Source organism: Mesocricetus auratus, unplaced genomic scaffold (genome assembly GCF_017639785.1).
Source record: "Mesocricetus auratus isolate SY011 unplaced genomic scaffold, BCM_Maur_2.0 Super-Scaffold_100691, whole genome shotgun sequence".
In the NCBI taxonomy this organism is placed as follows: domain Eukaryota; kingdom Metazoa; phylum Chordata; class Mammalia; order Rodentia; family Cricetidae; genus Mesocricetus; species Mesocricetus auratus.
This window is the reverse complement of record NW_024429267.1, coordinates 47,722,771-47,743,315: the sequence shown is the minus strand read 5'-3', so window position 1 is coordinate 47,743,315 and position 20,545 is coordinate 47,722,771. Positions and strand designations below refer to the sequence as shown.

The 20,545-nt window shown below is 50.7% G+C and overlaps 1 protein-coding gene and 1 long non-coding RNA gene across 2 annotated transcripts; one reads left to right on the top strand and one right to left on the bottom strand.

Moving 5' to 3' along the window:
- The first annotated feature begins 232 nt into the window (after window positions 1-232).
- Ptpn23 (protein tyrosine phosphatase non-receptor type 23) lies at window positions 233-20,457 on the top strand. The gene is given in 27 exon segments (XM_005074983.4): window positions 233-406; window positions 6,928-7,002; window positions 11,912-12,039; window positions 12,268-12,344; window positions 12,949-12,998; window positions 13,107-13,238; window positions 13,640-13,720; window positions 13,794-13,925; window positions 14,011-14,058; window positions 14,469-14,525; window positions 14,633-14,691; window positions 14,887-14,966; window positions 15,071-15,185; window positions 15,279-15,344; window positions 15,604-15,749; window positions 15,972-16,289; window positions 16,367-16,521; window positions 16,608-16,759; window positions 16,845-17,024; window positions 17,114-17,663; window positions 17,665-18,189; window positions 18,191-18,865; window positions 18,960-19,144; window positions 19,245-19,349; window positions 19,426-19,564; window positions 19,650-19,757; window positions 19,835-20,457. Coding segments are annotated over 27 exon segments (4,902 nt in total). The 5' UTR covers window positions 233-322; the 3' UTR covers window positions 20,315-20,457.
- On the bottom strand, window positions 15,246-16,066 carry LOC121137540. The gene is made up of 2 exons (XR_005874816.1): window positions 15,944-16,066; window positions 15,246-15,536 (listed from the first exon to the last, which is right to left on the bottom strand). It is a non-coding gene; the product is annotated as an uncharacterized LOC121137540 (long non-coding RNA).
- Window positions 20,458-20,545: the final 88 nt, after the last annotated feature.

The following is a 20,545-nucleotide window of genomic DNA, read 5'->3' as shown; positions in this document are numbered from 1 at the left end:
TTCTCGCCAGACGGACAATCCCAGCAAAGCCTTGGGTTTGTGGGAAACGACCGCCGTTCCCCGAGTCCCCTTCACCGTGGATTGGCTCTTTCCCTCACCCAAAACTCTCCGCGCCGAGAAGACCGAGCATGCGCGAAGAGGACTGCGCCTGTGCAAAAGACTACACGGCCGAGGACTGCATCTCCCAGCAGGCTGTGGGGGCGTGCGTCAGCTCCGCGTGACGAACGACTTCCGGCGTGGAGGGGCGGGGTGGCGCGCGCGGCTGAGGCCGCAGCTGGAGCTGGAAGGGGAGCGGCCCAGTGGCCGCCAGGCTCTCTCCGCCATGGAGGCCGTGCCCCGGATGCCCATGATCTGGCTGGACTTGAAGGAAGCTGGTGACTTCCACTTCCAGTCGGCGGTGAAGAAGGTGAGCGCGCCCCTGCTGCTGCGTATCTCCGTCGTCTGCCCGCGCGCGACGCCCCCTGCGCGCCCGTCCCTCCCTGGGTTCCGTCGCAGGTCCGGCCAGGCGTTTTCCCTTAGGGTGGTCCTCCCTTCCCGTGCCCGCACACCAGCCTTGTCTCCTCCTGGCACTGCATCCTCGTGGGAATCTGCTTTCCGCCTTCTGTCCTGGACCACCTGCGTTTGTCCCGAGGGTCCGTGCTTCCTTGCTGTGACGTTCTGGACACAGCTCTGCCCTGTTCCTTCAAGGCCAGGAAGCCCCCATGGGAAGCCATGGCTGTCCAGGTTGTGAGAGTCCACGCTAGGCCCGAGCATTGGTGGGCTCCCAGTTCACGACCGGACTAGGAAAGAATGTGGGTTTTAAGACAGGAACCCCAGTGGCCTGTAGGAATGCCGGGCTCGGAGTGAGTGTCTGTCTGTCTGTGTAGTCTGACCTTCCAATTCTGTATGGTCTCCCTACAGAATTTCTGCTCTGCAGTTCCTTTGGACCAAAAGACAACAGTTTCTTGCTGATATGAGGTCTTGAGTCACTCTGGGCTTTAGGAGGCATCCTATTAGTCATTGTGCTGGGTAGAGAGCAGTCGTTAGGAGTTCACTGGGGCAAGGGGTTTCTGTGTTGAGATCAGGTGTGGTGACGGAGTTGGGTACCTTCCAAGAATGCTACTGCGTTGGGAAGCGTCCCCAGATAGCATCGTGGACCAGAGCAGAAATGGGCAAATGGGAAGCTGTTACGGGTGAGGAGCCTTGGGGTTAGCACCGCAGCTCTTAGACGGTCTACAATCTTTCACCACTCTGGGGTGCGTGGGGAAAGTAGGAGAAAGGAAATTGGTTCGGAAGTATTTCCGATGGACTTGCCTCCCGTATTCTCTTCACGCCACTTCCTCAGTCCAGGCACTAATTGCTTGTACGTGCGGGGGGTGGGTGAGTTCAGGTGTTGGGTGTCTATGTGGGAGGGTGGTCCAGGTGGTGGGTATCAAACCCAGAGCCTGGCACAAGAAGTTAGGCAAATGCCCTACAGAGGCACACCACGCCCAAGCCCAGACCCCTTTCTCATCTCTAAAAGCAGCGTATTAAACCAATTGATCTAAATTGACAGAATTTGGTTAACTTTTTAATGCAAATATTCTTTTTAATGCAAATATGAGGTGGATTTTTCCAAAATGCGTGAAGGCCGAGGGAGGAAGATAGAGACTCAGTATACTGAGTCCTGGCAGTACAGAGTCAGGCCGGTATTTTAAGTTTCCCGTTCAGGGTTCTCCCTGACACAGCCTGATTCTGTGAGCATTTGTCACAGTCCTGTTACATACGTGTGTTTGTGTGTTTCTGATACAGGCATTCCACATTCTGTTCAGTTACTATTTCCTGTTTCCGAAACAGGCTGTTTCTCCTTAATGTGCTTTTGATAGTTGAATTCCTTCTATCTGAATGGATAGTAACGTAAGTTGTCGTGTTCGGGTTATGTGATATGCAACCCCACGTGCAGAGAGCCACTCACTGTTGTACCTAAAAGAGTGCTCAGTTTTGCCCCTTAAAGTGGCTATGGGGCCTGTCTGTAATATCTAAATTGGTTCCATCCAGCTTCCCAGGTCCAGTTAAGGCTCTTGTCTTCACCAAGCTTTCCTTAATCCTTTTATCTGGATTAGTCTTTTCCTTTCTGAATTTCTTTCCCTTCATTCTTTCCTTGAGACAGGCTTTCTCTGTGTAACAGTCCTGGAACTCACTCTGTAGACCAGGCTGTCATGGAACTCACAGAGATCCGCCTGTCTCGCCTCCCGAGTGCTGGGATTAAAGGCGCGAACCACCACTGCTATGTGCTATTTTTAATATTTATGTGCTATTTTTAATATTTATGTGCTATTTTTAATATTTGTCTCTCTGTGTGTGTAGATGTGTGGGTTAAGACTTGGCAGTGCGTTTGTGTGGAGGTGAGGACAACTTGAAGGAGTTAGTGTTCTTCCACTAGGCAGGTCCAGGGAATCAAACTCAGGTAGCCAGACCTGGCAGCAAGTGCCTTCGCCCCCCTGACCCTGCTCAGCCATTTCTTGGCCCCATATGCACTGTTTTTTGTTTTTTGTTTTTTGTTTTTTTTTTGAGACACAGCCTCACTATGTAACTCTGCCATCCTGCAACTCATTATGGAGACCAGGCTGGCTTCAAACTCACAGAGATCTGCCTGCCTTTGCCTCCCGAGTGCTGGGATAAAGGCGTGCCCCACAATACTCTGGTCTTATATATGCTATATTTTAACCTCATATGCAACTGGGATAGCAGAGGCCATCTCCATGTTCCTTTAGCCAATACACACTACATAGGAAAATGTTTCTCGAATGACTGAAAGACAGTCTAGAGGGAATTTTGGCTAGATATAGATTATGTTGACCCTTAATGGAAAAAAATCTGAGCCCGGGGTAGACAAATGACCAGTAGAAAACAGAACATCATGCTTTTGCAGAAGTCTGGAATTGGGTTCCCAGGACCCACATTGGTGGGCCACTTCAAAATTGTCTTTAACTCCAGTTCCAGGGAACCAGGCTCCCTCTTTTGGCCTCTGAGGGCACTGCATTTACATGCACATACCCACACCCACATAACACCTTAATAATAATGAAAAAGAAAATCTCAGCCTGGTCAGATATGATGGTTCCATGTCTGTAATCTTAGCATTTGGGCGACCGAGGCAGGAAGATTGAATTCAAGGTCTACCTAGGCTACATAGTGAACACTGTCTCAAACGTAACTTCAGTTCCAAAGCTCCTTGATTTTTGAGGGTGGGTAGGAGGGAGGGGCATAGGTTAAGACTAAGACTTATGGGTTAACAGGCAATTGTGGCCTCAAAGTTGCTACATAGCAGGGTTAGGTGTGACTTCAGAGTCCTCTTGCGTCTCCCTTCCAGTTCTATGATTACAGGCAAGTGTCCCCACACCCAGACCTAGAGAGTTTTTTGATTGAATGTAGTCTTTTTTGTTCTGGTCACTCACATGTACACAAAAAGTATTCAAGAATGAACCTGAACATGGTGTGCACACCTTTAATCCTAGCATTTGGGAGGCAGAGGCAGGTGGATCTCTATGAGTTCGAGGCCAGCCTGGTCTACAGAGTAAGTTCCAGGACAGATAGAGAAACCCTGTCGTGAGAAACAAAACAAAACAAAATGGCCCAAGACCACCTTGCCTTCAACGAGAGGTGTTGCTCCAGAAACAGAGTTCCTACTGGGCATGGCCACACACATCTTTGATCCCAGCACTTGGAAAGCAGAGGCAAATGAATCTCTGTGAGTTCAGGAGCAGCCTGTTCTACATAGTGAGTTCCAGGACAGCCAGCCAGAGCTATGTAGTAAGACCCTGTCTCAAAAGAAAAAAACAAAAAACCCCATATTTCCCTAGACACCAGAGGAGGTTCTGCAGTAGTCACTAGGCCTTCTCAGTCTGTGGGCCTCCACCCTTTTGGGGGTTGAATAACCCTTTCACAGGGGTCACCTAAGACCATCAAAAGACATATTTACATTATGATTCATAACAGCAAAATTATAGTTATGAAGTAGCAATGAAAATAGTTTTATGGCTGGGGTCACTACAACATGAGGAACTGTATTAAAGGGTCGCAGTGTCAGGAACATTGAATATATGTTTCTCTTATTGGCTGATGAATAAAACACTGATTGGTCAGTAGCCAGGCAGGAAGTATAGGTAGGGCTGCCAGATGAGAATTTAGGGGAAAGGATTCGGGGAGGGGTGAGACGCCATGTAGCTGCTGAAGGAATAACATGCTGGCATCTTCTCCAGTGAGATAAGGCCATGTAGAAGTACATAGATTAATAGTTATGGGTTAATAATTCAGAGAGAGCTAGCCAGTAAGAAGCCTGAGCCATTGGCCAAACAGTTATAGTTAATATAAGCCTCTGTGTGTTTATTTGGGGCTAAACGGCTGTGGGGCCAGGTGGGACAGAAACTCCATCTACACTGAATTGCAGAAACTCTACTTTGACTTAGTGGGTTAGGGTTGGATTTAATCTCAGAGGGAGATAGAGTGAGAATTGCTTCTGTATATATCAGCCTGTGAAACGATGCTGCGCTCTGGCAATATAGACGAGTAAGAAAGTTCCACAGGCCTCTATTTATTCATTTTTTAATGGTGCTGAAGACTGGGCCCAGGGCCTTGTGCATACTAGGCAAGTGCTTTGTCACTGAACTATATTTCTGTAGTACAGCCCCACTACCACTAACAAGGAGTTTGTAGTGTAGTAGAGGACATTTAAAAGTTTGAGCAGTTTAGTGTAAGAGTAGAAATATTGGGCTGGAGTTAGGGCTCAGAGGTTGAGAGCACTAACCCTAACCCTAACCCTCATCTTCTCATCCCCAAAATGATGAGACTGGATAGAGCCCGTCTTTGCTTGTGGGAAGGATCTGGCGACTGAGGCAATGAGGGCCTTACTGGCCCATTACAGGAGTTTGGGGAGTGCTGCTTCTCCGGCTTGGAGGAACAGTGAGTCAGTTTTCTGGGAGTGGGGGAAGTGGCTCTTTCTCCTTCACTGTTGTGTGACCAGCAGGGTTAGGGTTCTTGTTTTTAGAACTGATATTTGATTCCTTCAGCTGTATCCCACAGAGCCTCGAGGCTGCACTTCCTCCTTTCCATCCTGAGGGTGGGCAAGCCTGGAACTTCCCTCTACAAAGGAGCTGAGTTAGGCCACATTTTATATTTGAGGATTAGGTAGGAGTTGAATAGATCAGAATGAAGTTAGCTGGGAATCAGTAAATCAGCTTTTGATTGGTTGTGAACCCTCTAAATGCTGGTTTTTATGTTCACAGAGTTTGGGCAGAGTCTGGTAGATTTCTTTTATATCTTTTATCTTTTCAAGGGCTAAAACCACTGATGGAGTAGATCTTTTCAGATACCATAGTTCTTCAGCAACTCTTTGAGAAATTTGTTTCCCAAATTTCAATACTGAAAAAAATTGAAAGTCATCCAATTCCTCGTTACCTACTTTTTTTTACAATTAGGAATGTGGGGTGTGAGGGTATACTGTGGGGTACACATGCCATGGAGGCCAGAGAATAACTTGTAGTGTCCATTCACTAGGCTTTTGTTGCAAGAACCCGACACCAACTAAACACACTTGTTGGTTCTATTTTTAGTTGTTTTATTCTTTAAGATTTATTTATTTATTTATTGTCTGTTTTGATTTTTTTCTTTTGAAACAGGATTTTTCTGTGTAACTCCGACTGTCCTGGCATTCACTCTGTAGGTCAAGCTGGCCTCTCACAGAGATCCTCCTGCCTCTGCCTACTGAGTGCTGGGATCAAAGGCATGTGCCGACACCACCACTGCCCCTAAGATTCACTCATTCATTTATTTACTTATTTAATTTTATTTTTGGTTTTTCGAGGCAGGGTTTCTCTGTGACTTTGGAGGCTGTCCTGGAACTAGCTCACAGGCTGGTCTCAAACTCACAGAGATCCGCCTGCCTCTGCCTCCCGAGTGCTGGGATTAAAGGCATGGGCCATCAACGCCCAGCCCTTAGATTTATTTTTAGTTCATGTTTATGAATGTTTTGTCTGGATCTGTATATGTGCACCTCATGTGTGTGTTGCCTGTGTAGGTGAGAAGACATTGGATCCCTGGGAGTTGGAGTAATAGCTGTTTGTGGGCCACAATGTAGTTGCTGCTGGAGGTTAAACTCAGCAAGAGCAGCAAGCCCGAGTCATAGGGAGGTGTTTTACCAGCTGAGCTACCTTTAGCCCTGTTTTATTATTTACTGTTTGGGGAGTTATTGATTTTTTTAATTTACGCATATGAATATTTTGCCTGCATGTGTACTATGAACCACATTGTGAAGGGAGGCCCAAAGAGGGCATTGGATCCCTGATACTAAAGTTACAGATGATTGTTAGCTGCCCTGTGGGTGCTGGGAACTGAACCCGCATCCCCTGGAGGGGCAGCCTCTTCCTGAACTGCTGAACCATCTCCCCAGCCCTGTTGTTGTTATTTGAATGATCCCACTCCATGTTGGCTAGTTTCTCACCATACTCCTTAGGCCTCCTGAGACAGAGAAACTGTGTGGAGCACCTTTGTCGTTGGTGCCTTCCCTACTGTGGGGCAGGGTGGGGTGGGAGGGGTGCTGGTGGGGTTTTTACTCTTGCTTGCTTGGAGCCTCTCCGAGTTTAGGGTTATAGTTGTGACTTTAGAACAGAGTCCTTGAAGGAGGTTTAAGTTAGTGACCCTTTGAGGCTCTCCATAGTACCTGTTTCAGCTCTCTCCCTGAACTGGTAGGACTGGTGACAACTGAGAAGGCTGTGGCAGGTGAGGGACCTGCTGAGGTGCTTGCACAGGGCATTCAGCGTTTGTTTTCAGGACTAGGAGGAGGCCATCCTAGTCAGCACCTGTCTGCTGTGCTGCTTGTAGCGCAGGCCCAGTTCCGACAGCTGCCTCAATCTCAGGGCAGGTCTGCAGGTCATTCCCGTTTACATTTTGCTTGCTTCTTTCTTCCTCTAGTTTGTCCTGAAGAATTATGGAGAGAACCCAGAAGCCTACAATGAGGAGCTGAAGAAGCTAGAATTACTCAGACAGGTAAAGTAGTATGAATGAAATTGGTTTGCCAAGGAGGTTTAAAAAAAAACACACACACACACACAACTCTACTACCTTCTACTGTGGTCATATCTGAATTTATTTTACTTTTTTTCCGTAGGGTCTCAGTGTAGCTCAGGCTGGCCTTTAGTCCTGAAAGTTCTGGGATTATAGACATTACTCCTTTATGTTTACATCTTAGTTACTTTGCTGTACCTGGGAGTGAACTCATGTCTTCAGGGTTGATGGCAAGTGGTTTTACTTGCTGTGCTGTCTAACTAATTTTGAGTCTTGGTCTCATCTAACCCACATAGGCCTACAACATGGTGTAGCTGGGGATGATCTTGTAGTTTTGATCCTCCCCATCTCCTCGTGTTAAATGTGGAGGTTATAGGTGTATAACATCATCTCCAGATCCTGGATCAAACCCAGGGCTTCATTCATGCCAGGCAAGTATTCTACCAGCGGAACATCCACAGACCCTATGGGTTTTTTGTTGTTATTTATTATGTATTCAGTGTTCTGCCTGCATGTGTGCTTGTAGGCCAGAAGAGGGCACCAAATCTCATTATGGATGGTTGTGAGTCACCATGTGGTTGCTGGGAATTGAACTTGGGACCTCTGAAAGAGCAGCCAGTACTCTTAACCGCTGAGCCATCTCTCCAGCCCTTTTTTTTTTTTTTTTTTTTTTTTTTTAGACGAAGTCTCTGTGTAGCTCTGGTTGTCCTGAAACTCACTATGTAGACCAGGCTGGCCTCAAACTCAAGAGATCCACCTGCCTCTGCGTCCCAAGTACTGGGATTAAAGACCTGCACCATCTGAGTTCGAGGCCGGGCTGGACCGATAGCCTCCAAAACAATACAGAGAAGCCCTGTCTCGAAAAACAAAAAACAAAACAAAACAAAACAAAAGGCCTGCACCATCATGCTTGACTGGCCCCTATTTTTTTGTTTTTGAGACAGGGTCTCATCATTTGTCCTATCTGGCCTAGAACTTAACCATGTAGCCAGGCCTACTCATGGACTGAATCCTCCTGCCTTCTATCCTCCAAGAGCTGGCATTATAGGTATATGCCTCTATGTCTGGCTTTAAAAATGTTTGTTTGTTTTTAAATTTTTTTAATTACACTTGTTTATAGTATGTATGTGTGTAAATGTAGACATGTGTGGAGGTCAGACAACTGTCAGGAGTTGGTTCTCTGCTTCCACCATGTGCATCCTCAGACCCTCAGGCTTGGTGGTAAGAACCTTACCGGCTCAGCCATCTTGCCAGACTCCTGAGGTTGTTTTTTATAAACTTAAATCTTTAATCTATATGGTTGTCATTTAGGTACAGTGTAAGGGGCAGTTTTTCCCCTATTTTCAACCTTTTTGAAACATTCATATATAAGAATTCAGCATGTTTTGAGTCTGTTGAATTTTTTGTTCTTTTTCTACATTGTCTTTTGTCAGGCCCATGAGATCTTAAATATGGCATCTTCTCTGTTATCTGCTGTTTCATCTTCTGAAATTTCATTTAGTTTCAGTGACTTGTATTCCAGAATACTAGATGGAAAATCCAGAATAAGTAGTTGAGGAGCTTCAGATTGCTTGCAGTCCTGAGTAGTATAACTAAATCCCATGCCATCATGCTCTCTCTCATCCCACCTGGAATGTTCATTGTCTTCGTTCAGTGGTTCTACACTGTGGATTCTATCTGGTCATTGTTCACTTAGTAGCAACCTTGGTTTTATTAGATTGAATGAAATTTCATGATACCATGTTTAAATTTTTCTGTGTGTTTGTGCGCAGACAAGAGGGGGATCATGTTTGCAAGAGGGGGGAGGACATTTGTGTGGCAATCACAGGACATCTTGCGAAAGTCTGCTCTCCCCTTCTACCATGGGCTCAGGGACTGAACTCAGATGGACAGGCTTCACAGCTAGTGCTTGTACCCACTGGGCTGTCCCGACAGTTCAGTGCGCTATTTTTTTGGGGGGGGGGAGGGTTCTTGAGATGGGTCTCTATATAGTTTTGACTGTCCTGGAGATGGCTATGTAGACCAGGCTGGCCTCTGACCCCTGAATGCTGGGATTAAAGGATTAAAAGTATGTGCCACCATCTCCACGTCCCCAGCTACCCTTCCTTTTCTTTTTCTTTCCTTCTCCTTTTTTTTTCCCCCCTGAGACAAGCTTTCTGTATATAACAGTCCTAGCTGTCCTGGAACTCAATTTGTGACCAGGCTGTCCTTGAACTCAGAGATCCACCTGCTTCTGCCTCCTGAGTGCTGGGATTAAAGGCGTGGAAGACCACCACCACCACCTGGCTACCTTTCTTTTCTTTTCTTTTAATTAGAAACTGTTTTACTAATGGCTCAGGCTAGCTCTATTAATTATTAAGCCATTTCTTTTTTCTCTCTTTTTTTTTTATTTAACTTAGAACACATGTCAAACCCAGCTCCCTACCTTTATTTTCTTAATGATGAGTCTAAGTAGATAGTCATGATGCTGGCAATTGTAGATAACAGAGAAACTGTGAAACACTTTAAGTCAAGCATGGTGGTGCACACTTGCAAGCCCAGCTTTAGGAGTCAATGGCAGGATTGCTGATCGTGAGCACAGGCGATAGTGGCCCTCTTTCTTGAGCCCACATTTAGAAAAAGAGCCCCAGGTGGTGATGGTGCACGCCTTTAATCCCAGTACTTGGGAAGCAGAGGCAGATGGATCTCTGAGTTCCAGGCCAGTCTGGTCTAGAAAGTGAGTTCCAGGACAGCCAGGGCTGTTACACAGAGAAACCCTGTTAAAAAACAAAAGCCAAAATAAAACTGCTGTTTTAACATGGGTAGGAATTATCATTACAACAGCCTGCTTTTGGTTATATACTCAAAAGTGGAATTACTGAGTTATGTAATGATTGGATTTTTGAAGAATCACCACACTGTAATTTTGTACAGTGGCTAATCATCTTACATATCCACTAGCAGTACACAGGAGTCCTAATTTCTCCAAGGCTTTGCTGACTGTTTTATGAGGAAGCTCCCCCCCACACACACAACAGGGTCTTATGTAGTCCAAGCTGGCCTTTAACTTATTCTGTAGTGAAATATGATTTGATCCTGATCCTCCTGCCTCCCTTCCAAGTGTTAGACTGCAGTCATGTACTGCCGTGCCTGCTTATTTTATCTTTTTAATCAGTGTCAGGTAAGGATGAGGTGTGTGGGGCACATGGAGGGGAGTGTGTACTTGCTGAGAGCACCCTTGGTAAGGGCTCTGAATCAGTTGGTAATGCCTGGCCTTGCTTCTGGGCCCCATAGCTATTGCATCCTAGTAAGGGTCTCTGGTCCTTTTTGCAGGATGGGACAAGGGAGTTCATGTTTTTTCACCCAGTTCCTCACTGGACACCTGCTCTTTGATAGTTATATACTCTGTTTTTGAAAGTTTGAACAAAGGATTCCTATGTTTTGTTTAATTTTCCTCACAATTGAAAGCAGGATGGGTATTTGTGGCCCACGCCTTTAATCCTAGCACTGGGGAGGCAGAGACAGGCAAATCTCTGAGTTTGATGCCAGGCTGGTCTACAGAGCAAGTTCTAGGACAGGTTCCTAAGCTACACAGAGAAACCCTGTCTGGAAAAGACAAAACAAAATATGGAAAACAATAAGTATCCAGAATATATGAACAAACAAAATTTATGTTTATGTAGGACATGAATCTGTCTGCCTATCTATATCTGTATCTATATATTTGTTTAAAAGAAGGTAAATTGGGGCTGGGGAGATAGCTTATTTAGTAAAGTGCCAGACATGCAACATGAGAACCTGGGTTTGGATCTCCCAAATTCATATAAAATACCAGGTGTGGTCATGCACATTTGTAACCCTAGTGTTTAGCAGGGGGGTGAAAGGTCAGGGGAATGGAGATAGGTCTCCACTTGGAGACCCTGCTTCAACTGGTAAGGTGGCAAGTGACAGTGGAAGACAGCTGACACCAGCCTCTGGTGTGTGCCCTGCATATATGTGTACACATGCACACTGTGCATACACACAGAGAGAGGTCACTTCATACATAATCACTGTCAACATTTTGAGATATAATCATCTGGATTTTTTTCCTTTTTGGTCCATATATTTATTTGCTTATCCTAAGTTTATCTTATAGAAATGAGATCATATATTCATCTGTTACATTATTGTTTTGCCTGTATGCCATAGAAGTCATATCCATAGCAACCTTTGTCTTTAGTTTGGCTGGGGAATATTTTCTTGTGTGAGTTGCGTTGACATAGTTGATGTAAACAGTTCTCTTTAATGGAAAGTCTAGTGGCATCCAGTGTTTTAATGTGATAATGTTGTGAGAAATGCCCTTGTATGCACATTCAGGGAAACCCCCCCATATCTGCCCTTCATGAAATTTTTAGTCAAGAATGTCTTCAAGTGACTCGTCCTTCTGTCTCCCTCCTGTGTTCTGGGATTACAGCTATGCATCATCGTGCCTGGGTGCCTCTTGTATATTTTTACATATAGAGCTATGGGTGAAAAGTTAAACAAAGGGGGAGGGGTAGAGTTAAACATAGGAGCTGGAGGAATGACTCAGCAGTTAAGAGCACAGGCTGCTTTTCTAGAGGACTCAGGTTCAATTCCCAGCACCCACATGGCAGCTTACAACCATATGTACCTCAAGTTGCAGGGGATCCAGTTCCCTCTTCTGACCCCCACAGACACCAGGCACATGTGATATACATACATGCAGGCAAAACACATACACACATAAAATAGTACTTAAGGTTGAATATACATTCACAGCATATTGTAGAGTATCTTCTAGGATATGGGACAGACTCAGTCTGCCAGCCTTGGCTGGCGGTATGCTATGTCCAACAACTGCAGGTGAAGATAATGATGGTGAGCCCGTTTCTTCCATCTCACTTCCCAGAATGCTATTCGTGTTGCACGGGATTTTGAGGGCTGCAGCGTCCTTCGAAAGTACCTTGGCCAGCTACACTACCTGCAGAGTCGGGTACCCATGGGCTCAGGCCAGGAGGCTGCTGTAGCTGTCACCTGGTGAGAGCTGGCAGGCTGGGCTGGGAAGTTGAGAACTTAGGTGCTTAGACATCGGGATGCCTGGGTGGTAGGCATGATCCTTTCCCTTCTCCTCTCCTTGCACAGGATGGGGAGTGTTAGTGTGAGCTCATAGACCCCTGTCTCATACTGGAATGGTTGGTCCCCTTCCCTGACCCTTGGGCCCAGGCCAGGTCCTACCCTCTAGATGACTGAGATGCATGTTTGCAGGACGGAGATCTTCTCTGGAAAGTCTGTGGCCCACGAAGACATCAAGTACGAGCAGTCCTGTATTCTCTATAACCTTGGTAAGCTGCTGGATCCTTGCATGGGCCTCACGCCAAGCCCTTCCAGCCTTGGGTCTCAGTTCATCAGATCAGATCAGACGGCCAAAAAGGCTATGGCTGAATGAAGGAAGTTGCCTGGGTTCTGATCCCTCTCCTGCCACAGCTACACTGGCCCTTCTGCTGTTTTCTGAGGCCCTGAGAATTCACTGTCTAAAGAGCTCCTCTGCTGGGCTAACAGGAAGTTGTCACTGCACTCCAGTAGGGAGTCATGGCCTTTCTTTGTCTGGATAGTGTCGCTTACTCCCCACCCCCCTATTAATGGCTTCAGATTGAGAAGCTAAGGCTGGCCTTAGATTGCCCTTCAAGTCATTGTGGCTTTTGGCTGAGGGGAAAGCATGGGGCTCCTCCCTCCGCTACCACTCAGCCAGGTGCATAACAGGGAAGGGATCTGGCTGCGTTTTTGTATTGCTCTTCCTTGGTTATCCTTGCACTGACTGCCCGGTTCTCGGCTCTGTTTTTCTGACTGGATGACTACAGGTGCTCCCCTGCCTCAGTCTCAGTACAGGTGTGGTGGCCTGGGAAGCATCCCCAGGCACCCCTAACAGAATGTCTCCTGCCTGTCTAGGTGCCTTGCACTCCATGCTGGGGGCTATGGACAAGCGGGTGTCTGAGGAGGTAAGGACTGGGAAGGGGGGCTGTGGAGAACACTGCACGTCCTCAGCTACCAGAGTCTGGAAGATTCCTGCCTTGTGGAAATGGCCATCTTTTCACCTCTTCCCGCAGGGCATGAAAGTCTCCTGCACCCACTTCCAGTGTGCAGCAGGTGCCTTTGCCTACTTGCGGGAGCACTTCCCACAGGCCTTCAGTGTAGACATGAGTCGCCAGATCCTCACTCTCAATGTCAACCTCATGCTGGTGAGCAGGGCTTGCCCCAATGCAGCCAAATTGTTTTTCTTTCTGTTCTGAGATGAGATCACATTTTGTAGCTCAGGCTGGTCTGGAACTTACTGTGTAGTCCAGGCTTGCTTCAGAATCATGGCCAATCCTCCTGCCTCAGTCTTTGTTGGTTAGTCATGAGCTGCCACCCTGACTTTAGTTTGAATTGGAGAAGAAATGGCTAAGGGAGGAGGCAGTTTCATCTAGGTCCTGGCCAGCCATGTTGCAGGCAGTGAGGGACAGGCCAGAAGGAGTAAATGAGGCACAGGGTGTGGTAACTTGGGAGCAGCCTAGAGGGGATATTTTGGTCTGTCCCTCGGCTCCCAACAAGCGAAGGACCTTCAGGTGAGCAGGGTGTTGGCTTGCACTTGTTGCTGCAGGGCCAGGCTCAGGAATGCCTGCTGGAGAAGTCCATGCTGGACAACCGGAAGAGCTTCCTAGTGGCCCGCATCAGTGCCCAGGTAGGAGCAGGGCTGCGGATGAGCATTTGCTTTGCTCTTGGCCCTTGATGACTGAACTCACCCTAATTCCTAGGTGGTAGACTACTACAAGGAGGCATGCCGGGCCTTAGAAAACCCTGATACCGCTTCCCTACTGGGCCGTATCCAGAAAGACTGGAAGAAGCTGGTCCAAATGAAGATATACTACTTTGCAGCTGTGGCTCATGTAAGGCGAGGGGTTACTGGTTGTGGACGAGATCAGGTGGCTATAGTTCAGGCGACAAGTCATGATGCCTCCTTTTCTTTCCCAGCTGCACATGGGGAAGCAGGCTGAGGAGCAACAGAAATTTGGGGAACGGGTGAGTGGGCTTTGGGTAAGGGGAACTCAGGATGTGTCCAGGCTTCTAAGATTCTGTCTTTACATCCCACTGAAGGTGGTCTCTCCACTTCACTCCTGTCCCCTCGTCTTCCTCACCCACACCATGTGCCAGCCATCGTAGCCCTGCTGTAGGCTTGCATCGTCCCGCCTTGTAGCCCTCATCCCTGGGGTCTCTTCTCAGGAGGCAGCATGGGCTCCCCACAGGGAGGATGGCTCTTTGGAGGTGTAAGTTACAGGGTGAAGCTATTCGGGGCTATTGACTTGGCTGGCATCCACTGTCTGAGCTGCTGGTCTTATGATCAGTGATCCAGTCATCAGGTAGGACAGAGTGGGGAGATAGAACACTAGGGTCCAAGCAGGATAGGACAGACCAGGCTTTGCCCTCCACAGGTGGCCTACTTCCAGAGTGCCCTGGACAAGCTTAATGAAGCTATCAAGTTGGCCAAGGTAAAGCTGAGCGAGTATGACTGCCTTTAAGGGCACGACGGCAGATGACAAGGCTAGCTGAGCTGACGGATCTCGACACTGGCCTTGGTTATCTTTTGTCTCCACAGGGCCAGCCGGACACTGTGCAAGATGCACTTCGATTTGCTATGGATGTCATTGGAGGAAAGTAAGTGCCCGGGACTGTGGTGGTCAGGTTCTTTCTTATTAAATATCCTGTTCCTCTGTACCCTTGGGAGGAAGCTAACAGTGTCAGAGAGCAGTAGCCTGCATGGGAATCTAGTTTGTGAAACCTTGATAATCTGTGATTTCTTGTCCCTGGTCCCCTCCTTGTTCCTGCCCCCACCCTGCTCCTGACTCCCAGGTATAATTCTGCCAAGAAGGATAATGACTTTATCTACCATGAGGCAGTGCCAGCACTGGATACCCTTCAGCCTGTGAAAGGTCTGACCGCTGAGGAGAGGGGGTTGGCAGAGGAAGGATGGAATTGGGAGGAAGCTGCCTTGAGTTTTCATATTGGCCTGATCTGTGATACTCCCTGCTCTTAGGAGCCCCCTTGGTGAAGCCCTTGCCAGTAAACCCCACAGACCCAGCTGTTACAGGTCCTGATATCTTCGCCAAATTGGTACCTATGGCTGCTCATGAGGCCTCATCACTGTACAGGTGTGTGGGAGGGACTGGTCCTTCCCTTGGCACAGAGTTCCTTGAGGTCCCTCGAGTATATAGGTTTCCAGCAACTGGTCTGTTTATTCTTAGCGAGGAGAAGGCCAAGCTACTTCGGGAAATGCTGGCCAAGATTGAAGACAAGAATGAGGTTCTAGAGTAAGTATGGGACAAGCGGTGGGAGGTAGGCTCACACCACATTCTCGCCTCCCGGCCCAGAGGCTAGATCTAGGTTGTGAGTGTTGATGTGCTGTGGAGGGTGTCTGTCAGTGTAGGCATGGCCTCCAGTCCACGTGGTAGAAGACAAGTCTTTAGTTTCAGCGGAGGGATCATGCAGGCAGGCAGGCTCTTCTGTGGAGAGAACTGGGTCAGAGCCCAGCATCTGTCTGATGCTGTCCTCACCCCGACCCTTCTCTAGTCAGTTCATGGACTCAATGCAGCTTGACCCTGAGACAGTGGACAACCTGGATGCCTACAACCATATCCCACCCCAGCTCATGGAGAAGTGTGCGGCGCTCAGTGTGCGGCCTGACACCGTTAAAAGCCTTGTCCAGTCTATGCAGGGTGAGCACGCATGTCATCTGCTGTGGCCTCCTCCACTGAGGCTGCTGCTGAAGCCCTGGCCCAGGCATGCACCATCCAAATGTTCCTGTGGGTCAGTGAGCCATGGCTTCCTGTGAGCGTGGAGTTTAACAAGGGCTGGGGAACAAGCTCTGATCCAAGTGGGCAGAGGGCAGAGTGGTGCCTGGTCTGCTTACCTCAGTGGCTACCCCCAATACACTTCAGTGCTGTCAGGAGTGTTCACGGATGTGGAGGCCTCCCTCAAGGACATCAGGGACCTGCTGGAGGAAGATGAGCTGCACGAGCAGAAATTGCAGGAGACCCTGGGCCAGGTTCTAGCTGCCCCTGGCGCCTCCGTGGCCAAGGCTGAGCTTGCAGAGGTGAGGCGAGAGTGGGCCAAGTACATGGGAGTTCATGAAAAGGCTTCCTTCACCAACAGTGAGCTGCACCGCGCTATGAATCTGCATGTCGGTAACCTGCGCCTGCTCAGTGGGCCTCTGGACCAGGTGCGGGCCGCCCTACCCACACCAGCCCTCACCCCAGGTGAGCCCTGCCCGTTGCTAGTGGGGGAGGCTGGGAGCTGGGGCTTCTTTGTCCTCACTGATGGCTGCTGCCCTCAGAGGACAAGGCTGTGCTGCAGAACCTGAAGCGCATCCTAGCCAAGGTGCAGGAGATGCGGGACCAGCGTGTGTCCCTGGAGCAGCAGCTGCGAGAGTTGATCCAGAAGGATGACATCACTGCCTCCCTGGTCACCACTGACCACTCAGAGATGAAGGTGGGTTGGGTGACCGTCCATCCAGAAAGGGCTCCGTTTTGGGCCTTCTTCCTTAATGTTTTTCTTCTGCCCCCATCTTCCCGCAGAAACTGTTTGAGGAGCAGCTGAAGAAGTATGACCAGCTGAAGGTGTACCTGGAGCAGAACCTGGCTGCCCAGGACAACGTGCTCCGGGCACTGACCGAGGCCAATGTGCAGTACGCAGCTGTGCGGCGGGTGCTGGGCGAAGTGGACCAAAAGTCAGTGCCGCCCTCGCTCCTCTCAGGCCCATCTGCAGCTCTTCCCGTAGCCTGCCTCATCCTGGCCTTTCTTTTGCCCACTAAGGTGGAATTCCACACTGCAGACCCTGGTGGCTTCGTGTGAAGCCTATGAGGACCTGATGAAGAAGTCCCAGGAGGGCAAGGACTTTTATGCAGACCTGGAGAGCAAGGTAGCCGCCCTGCTGGAACGGACACAGTCCCTGTGTCGTGCCCAAGAGGCCACCCGGCAGCAGCTCCTGGACAGGTGGGTGTGGGCTTTAGGCTTCATTAGGAACCCAGCCCAGGCCAGCCTGGTTTATGGGGACTGGTCTCACTTCCCTGCCTGTCCCTTAGGGAGCTGAAGAAGAAGGCACCACCACCTCGGCCCACAGCCCCCAAACCATCGCTCTCCCGCCGAGAGGAGGCTGAGGCGGTAGAGACTGGAGACCCCCCTGAGGAGCTGCGCAGCTTGCCCCCTGACATGGTGGTTGGCTCACGGCTGCCTGACCCGTTCCTAGGGTCCCCTGCCCCACTCCACTTTCCTCCCGGCCCCTTCCCCTATCTCTCAGGACCCTTGCCCCCTGGAACCTATTCAGGCCCCACTCAGCCGATGCAGCCTAGGGCTCCCGTGCCTATGGCACCTGGGACGGTCCTCTACCCAGCCCCCACCTACACATCGGAGTTGGGCCTTGTACCCAGATCCTCTCCCCAGCATGGCGTTGTGAGTAGTCCCTATGTGGGGGTGGGGCCCCCGCCACCAGTTGTGGGTCTTCCCTCCGCCCCGCCTCCCCAGTTCGCAGGGCCTGAGTTGGCCATGGCAGTTCGGCCAGCTACCACCACGGTAGACAGTGTGCAGGCCCCTATCTCTAGCCATACGGCACCACGGCCGAACCGTGCCCCAGCTCCCCCCCCAGCCCTGCTTTCCAGTGCCTCAACCTGTTCCCCAAGCGCAGCCTCTGCCCGCGCCCTACACGTTTTCTCTGGGGACCAAGCAGCACGTCACAGGCCCTCCACCACAGCACCACTTCCCTCCTGGGGTCCCAGCAGGCTTCCCAGCCCCCAGGATCGGGCTCCAAGCTCAGCCCCAACCCCAACCCCAACCCCCACAACCAGCATTTGGACCACAGCCCCCACCGCAGCCCCTTCCATTCCAGCCTACACATCTCTTCCCTTCTCAGGCCCCAGGGATTATCCCCCCTCCCCCACCTCCCTACCCCTTTACCCCTCAGCCTAGTGGCCTGGGGCAGCCACTACCTGCCCTGCACAGCCAGCTCTATCCAGGCTCATCTCAAGACCCTCTTCCCCCACACTCAGGGGCTCTGCCTTTCCCTAGTGCTGGGCCTCCTCATCCTCATCCTACCCTGGCATATGGCCCGGCCCCTTCCCCTAGGCCCCTGGGTCCTCAGGCAACCCCTGTTTCTATTCGAGGCCCCCCCACCAGCCAGTCAGCCCACCCCTAGTCCCCACTTGGTGCCTTCACCTGCCCCATCGCCAGCGCCTGGCCCCGTACCTTCAAGGCCTCCAACAGCAGAGCCACCGCCGTGTTTGCGCCGAGGTGCTGCAGCTGCAGACCTGCTGTCTTCTAGCCCCGAGAGCCAGCACGGAGGCACTCAGCCTCCTGGGGGTGGGCAGCCCCTGCTGCAGCCTACCAAGGTAGATGCAGCTGAGGGCCGTCGGCCACAGGCCCTGCGGCTGATTGAGCAAGACCCCTATGAACATCCTGAGAGGCTGCAGCAGTTGCAGCAGGAGCTGGAGACCTTTCGGGGACAGCTGGGGGATGCAGGAGCACTGGATATAATCTGGAGAGAGTTGCAAGAGGCACAGGAACATGATGCCCGGGGTCGATCCATTGCTATTGCCCGCTGCTACTCACTGAAGAACCGGCACCAGGATGTTATGCCCTATGACAGCAACCGTGTGGTGTTGCGCTCAGGCAAAGATGACTACATCAATGCTAGCTGTGTCGAGGGGCTCTCGCCGTACTGCCCACCCTTAGTGGCCACCCAGGCCCCACTGCCTGGCACAGCTGCTGATTTCTGGCTCATGGTACACGAACAGAAAGTGTCAGTCATTGTCATGTTGGTGTCTGAGGCTGAAATGGAAAAGGTAAGCGCCTGGATGGGTATCCAGGAGGGGACAGTGGAGTATGGAGGGCAGGAGTCTGGGCAAGCTAGCCTTAACTGTCTTGTCTGCTCTTCAGCAAAAGGTGGCACGCTACTTCCCCACCGAGAGGGGCCAGCCCATGGTGCATGGAGCCCTGAGCGTGGCACTGAGCAGTGTTCGCACTACCGAGACCCACGTGGAGCGAGTGCTGAGCCTGCAGTTCCGAGACCAGAGCCTCAAGCGCTCCCTTGTGCACCTCCATTTCCCTACATGGCCCGAGTTGTGCGTTCACTGCTGTGGGTGGTGGGTCAGGGCAGACTCCGTGGGCTTTGGGGCGAAGGCGTCACGTCAGGCCTGGTTCCTACCCGCCCTTTCCCTGCAGAGGCCTGCCCGACAGCCCTGGCAACCTGCTGCGCTTCATCCAGGAGGTGCATGCACACTACCTGCACCAGCGGCCTCTGCACACACCTGTGGTCGTTCACTGCAGGTAGGGAGCGCAGCACCTGAGGGAGGCAGGCTCCACTGTGGGCTCTCACCTGGCCTCACACTTCTTCTCGCCACAGCTCTGGTGTGGGCCGCACAGGAGCCTTTGCACTGCTGTATGCAGCGGTGCAGGAGGTGGAGGCTGGGAATGGGGTTCCTGAGCTGCCTCAGCTGGTGAGGCGGATGCGGCAGCAGAGAAAACACATGCTGCAGGAAAAAGTGAGTGGTGGGCAGGGTTGAGCTGGGTCTTGCCCTTGTTGAGGATCGTCCTGCCCATCTGATTAGACCAAATGTGTCTTTCTAGCTGCACCTCAGGTTCTGCCATGAGGCACTGGTGAGGCATGTGGAGCAGGTTCTGCAGCGCCATGGTGTGCCCCCTCCAGGAAAGCCCGTGGCCAGCGTCAGTCAGAAGGTGAGGACAATTCTTTGAGGGCTCTACTAGGACGGTCAAAACCTGGTGAAATTGTCTTATTAGCTCTACCTTCTCAGAATCACCTGCCTCAGGACTCACAGGATCTGGTCCTTGGTGGAGATGTACCCATCAGTTCCATCCAGGCTACCATCGCCAAGCTCAGCATCCGGCCCCTAGGTGGCTTGGATCCCCCAGCTGCCAGCCTTCCAGGCCTTGTAGAACCCCCAGGCCTTCCGCCAGCCAGCCTTCCAGAGCCCACCCCTGTTCCATCCTCCTCACCTCCCCCCCTCTCTTCACCTCTGCCTGAAGCCCCACAGCCAGAGGAGGAGCCACCAGTGCCGGAAGCCCCCAGCTTAGGGCCCCCCTCCTCCTCCCTGGAGCTGCTGGCCTCTCTGACTCCAGAGGCGTTTTCACTGGACAGCTCCTTGCGGGGGAAGCAGCGGATGAGTAAGCAGAACTTTCTACAGGCCCATAACGGACAGGGTCTGAGGGCTGCCCAGCCTACAGACGACCCCCTGAGCCTCCTGGATCCACTCTGGACACTTAACAAGACCTGAACAGGCTTTGCCTCCCTGGCCCTTACACTACATCTTCCATCCTGGCTGTGCCCGCTCTGCCAGGTGGGGCTGCACTGCTCCTTTGTGGTACCTGATAGTTCTTAGCTCTGGGTCACTGAAATAATAAACCTAGCGTGGCCAAAGTCTGAGTTCGTCCATGCTGCCTCAGGAGTGCCAGACAATCACATTTCTTGAAGGGTCTGTGAGTAGAGTGGATTAACACAAGCAGCT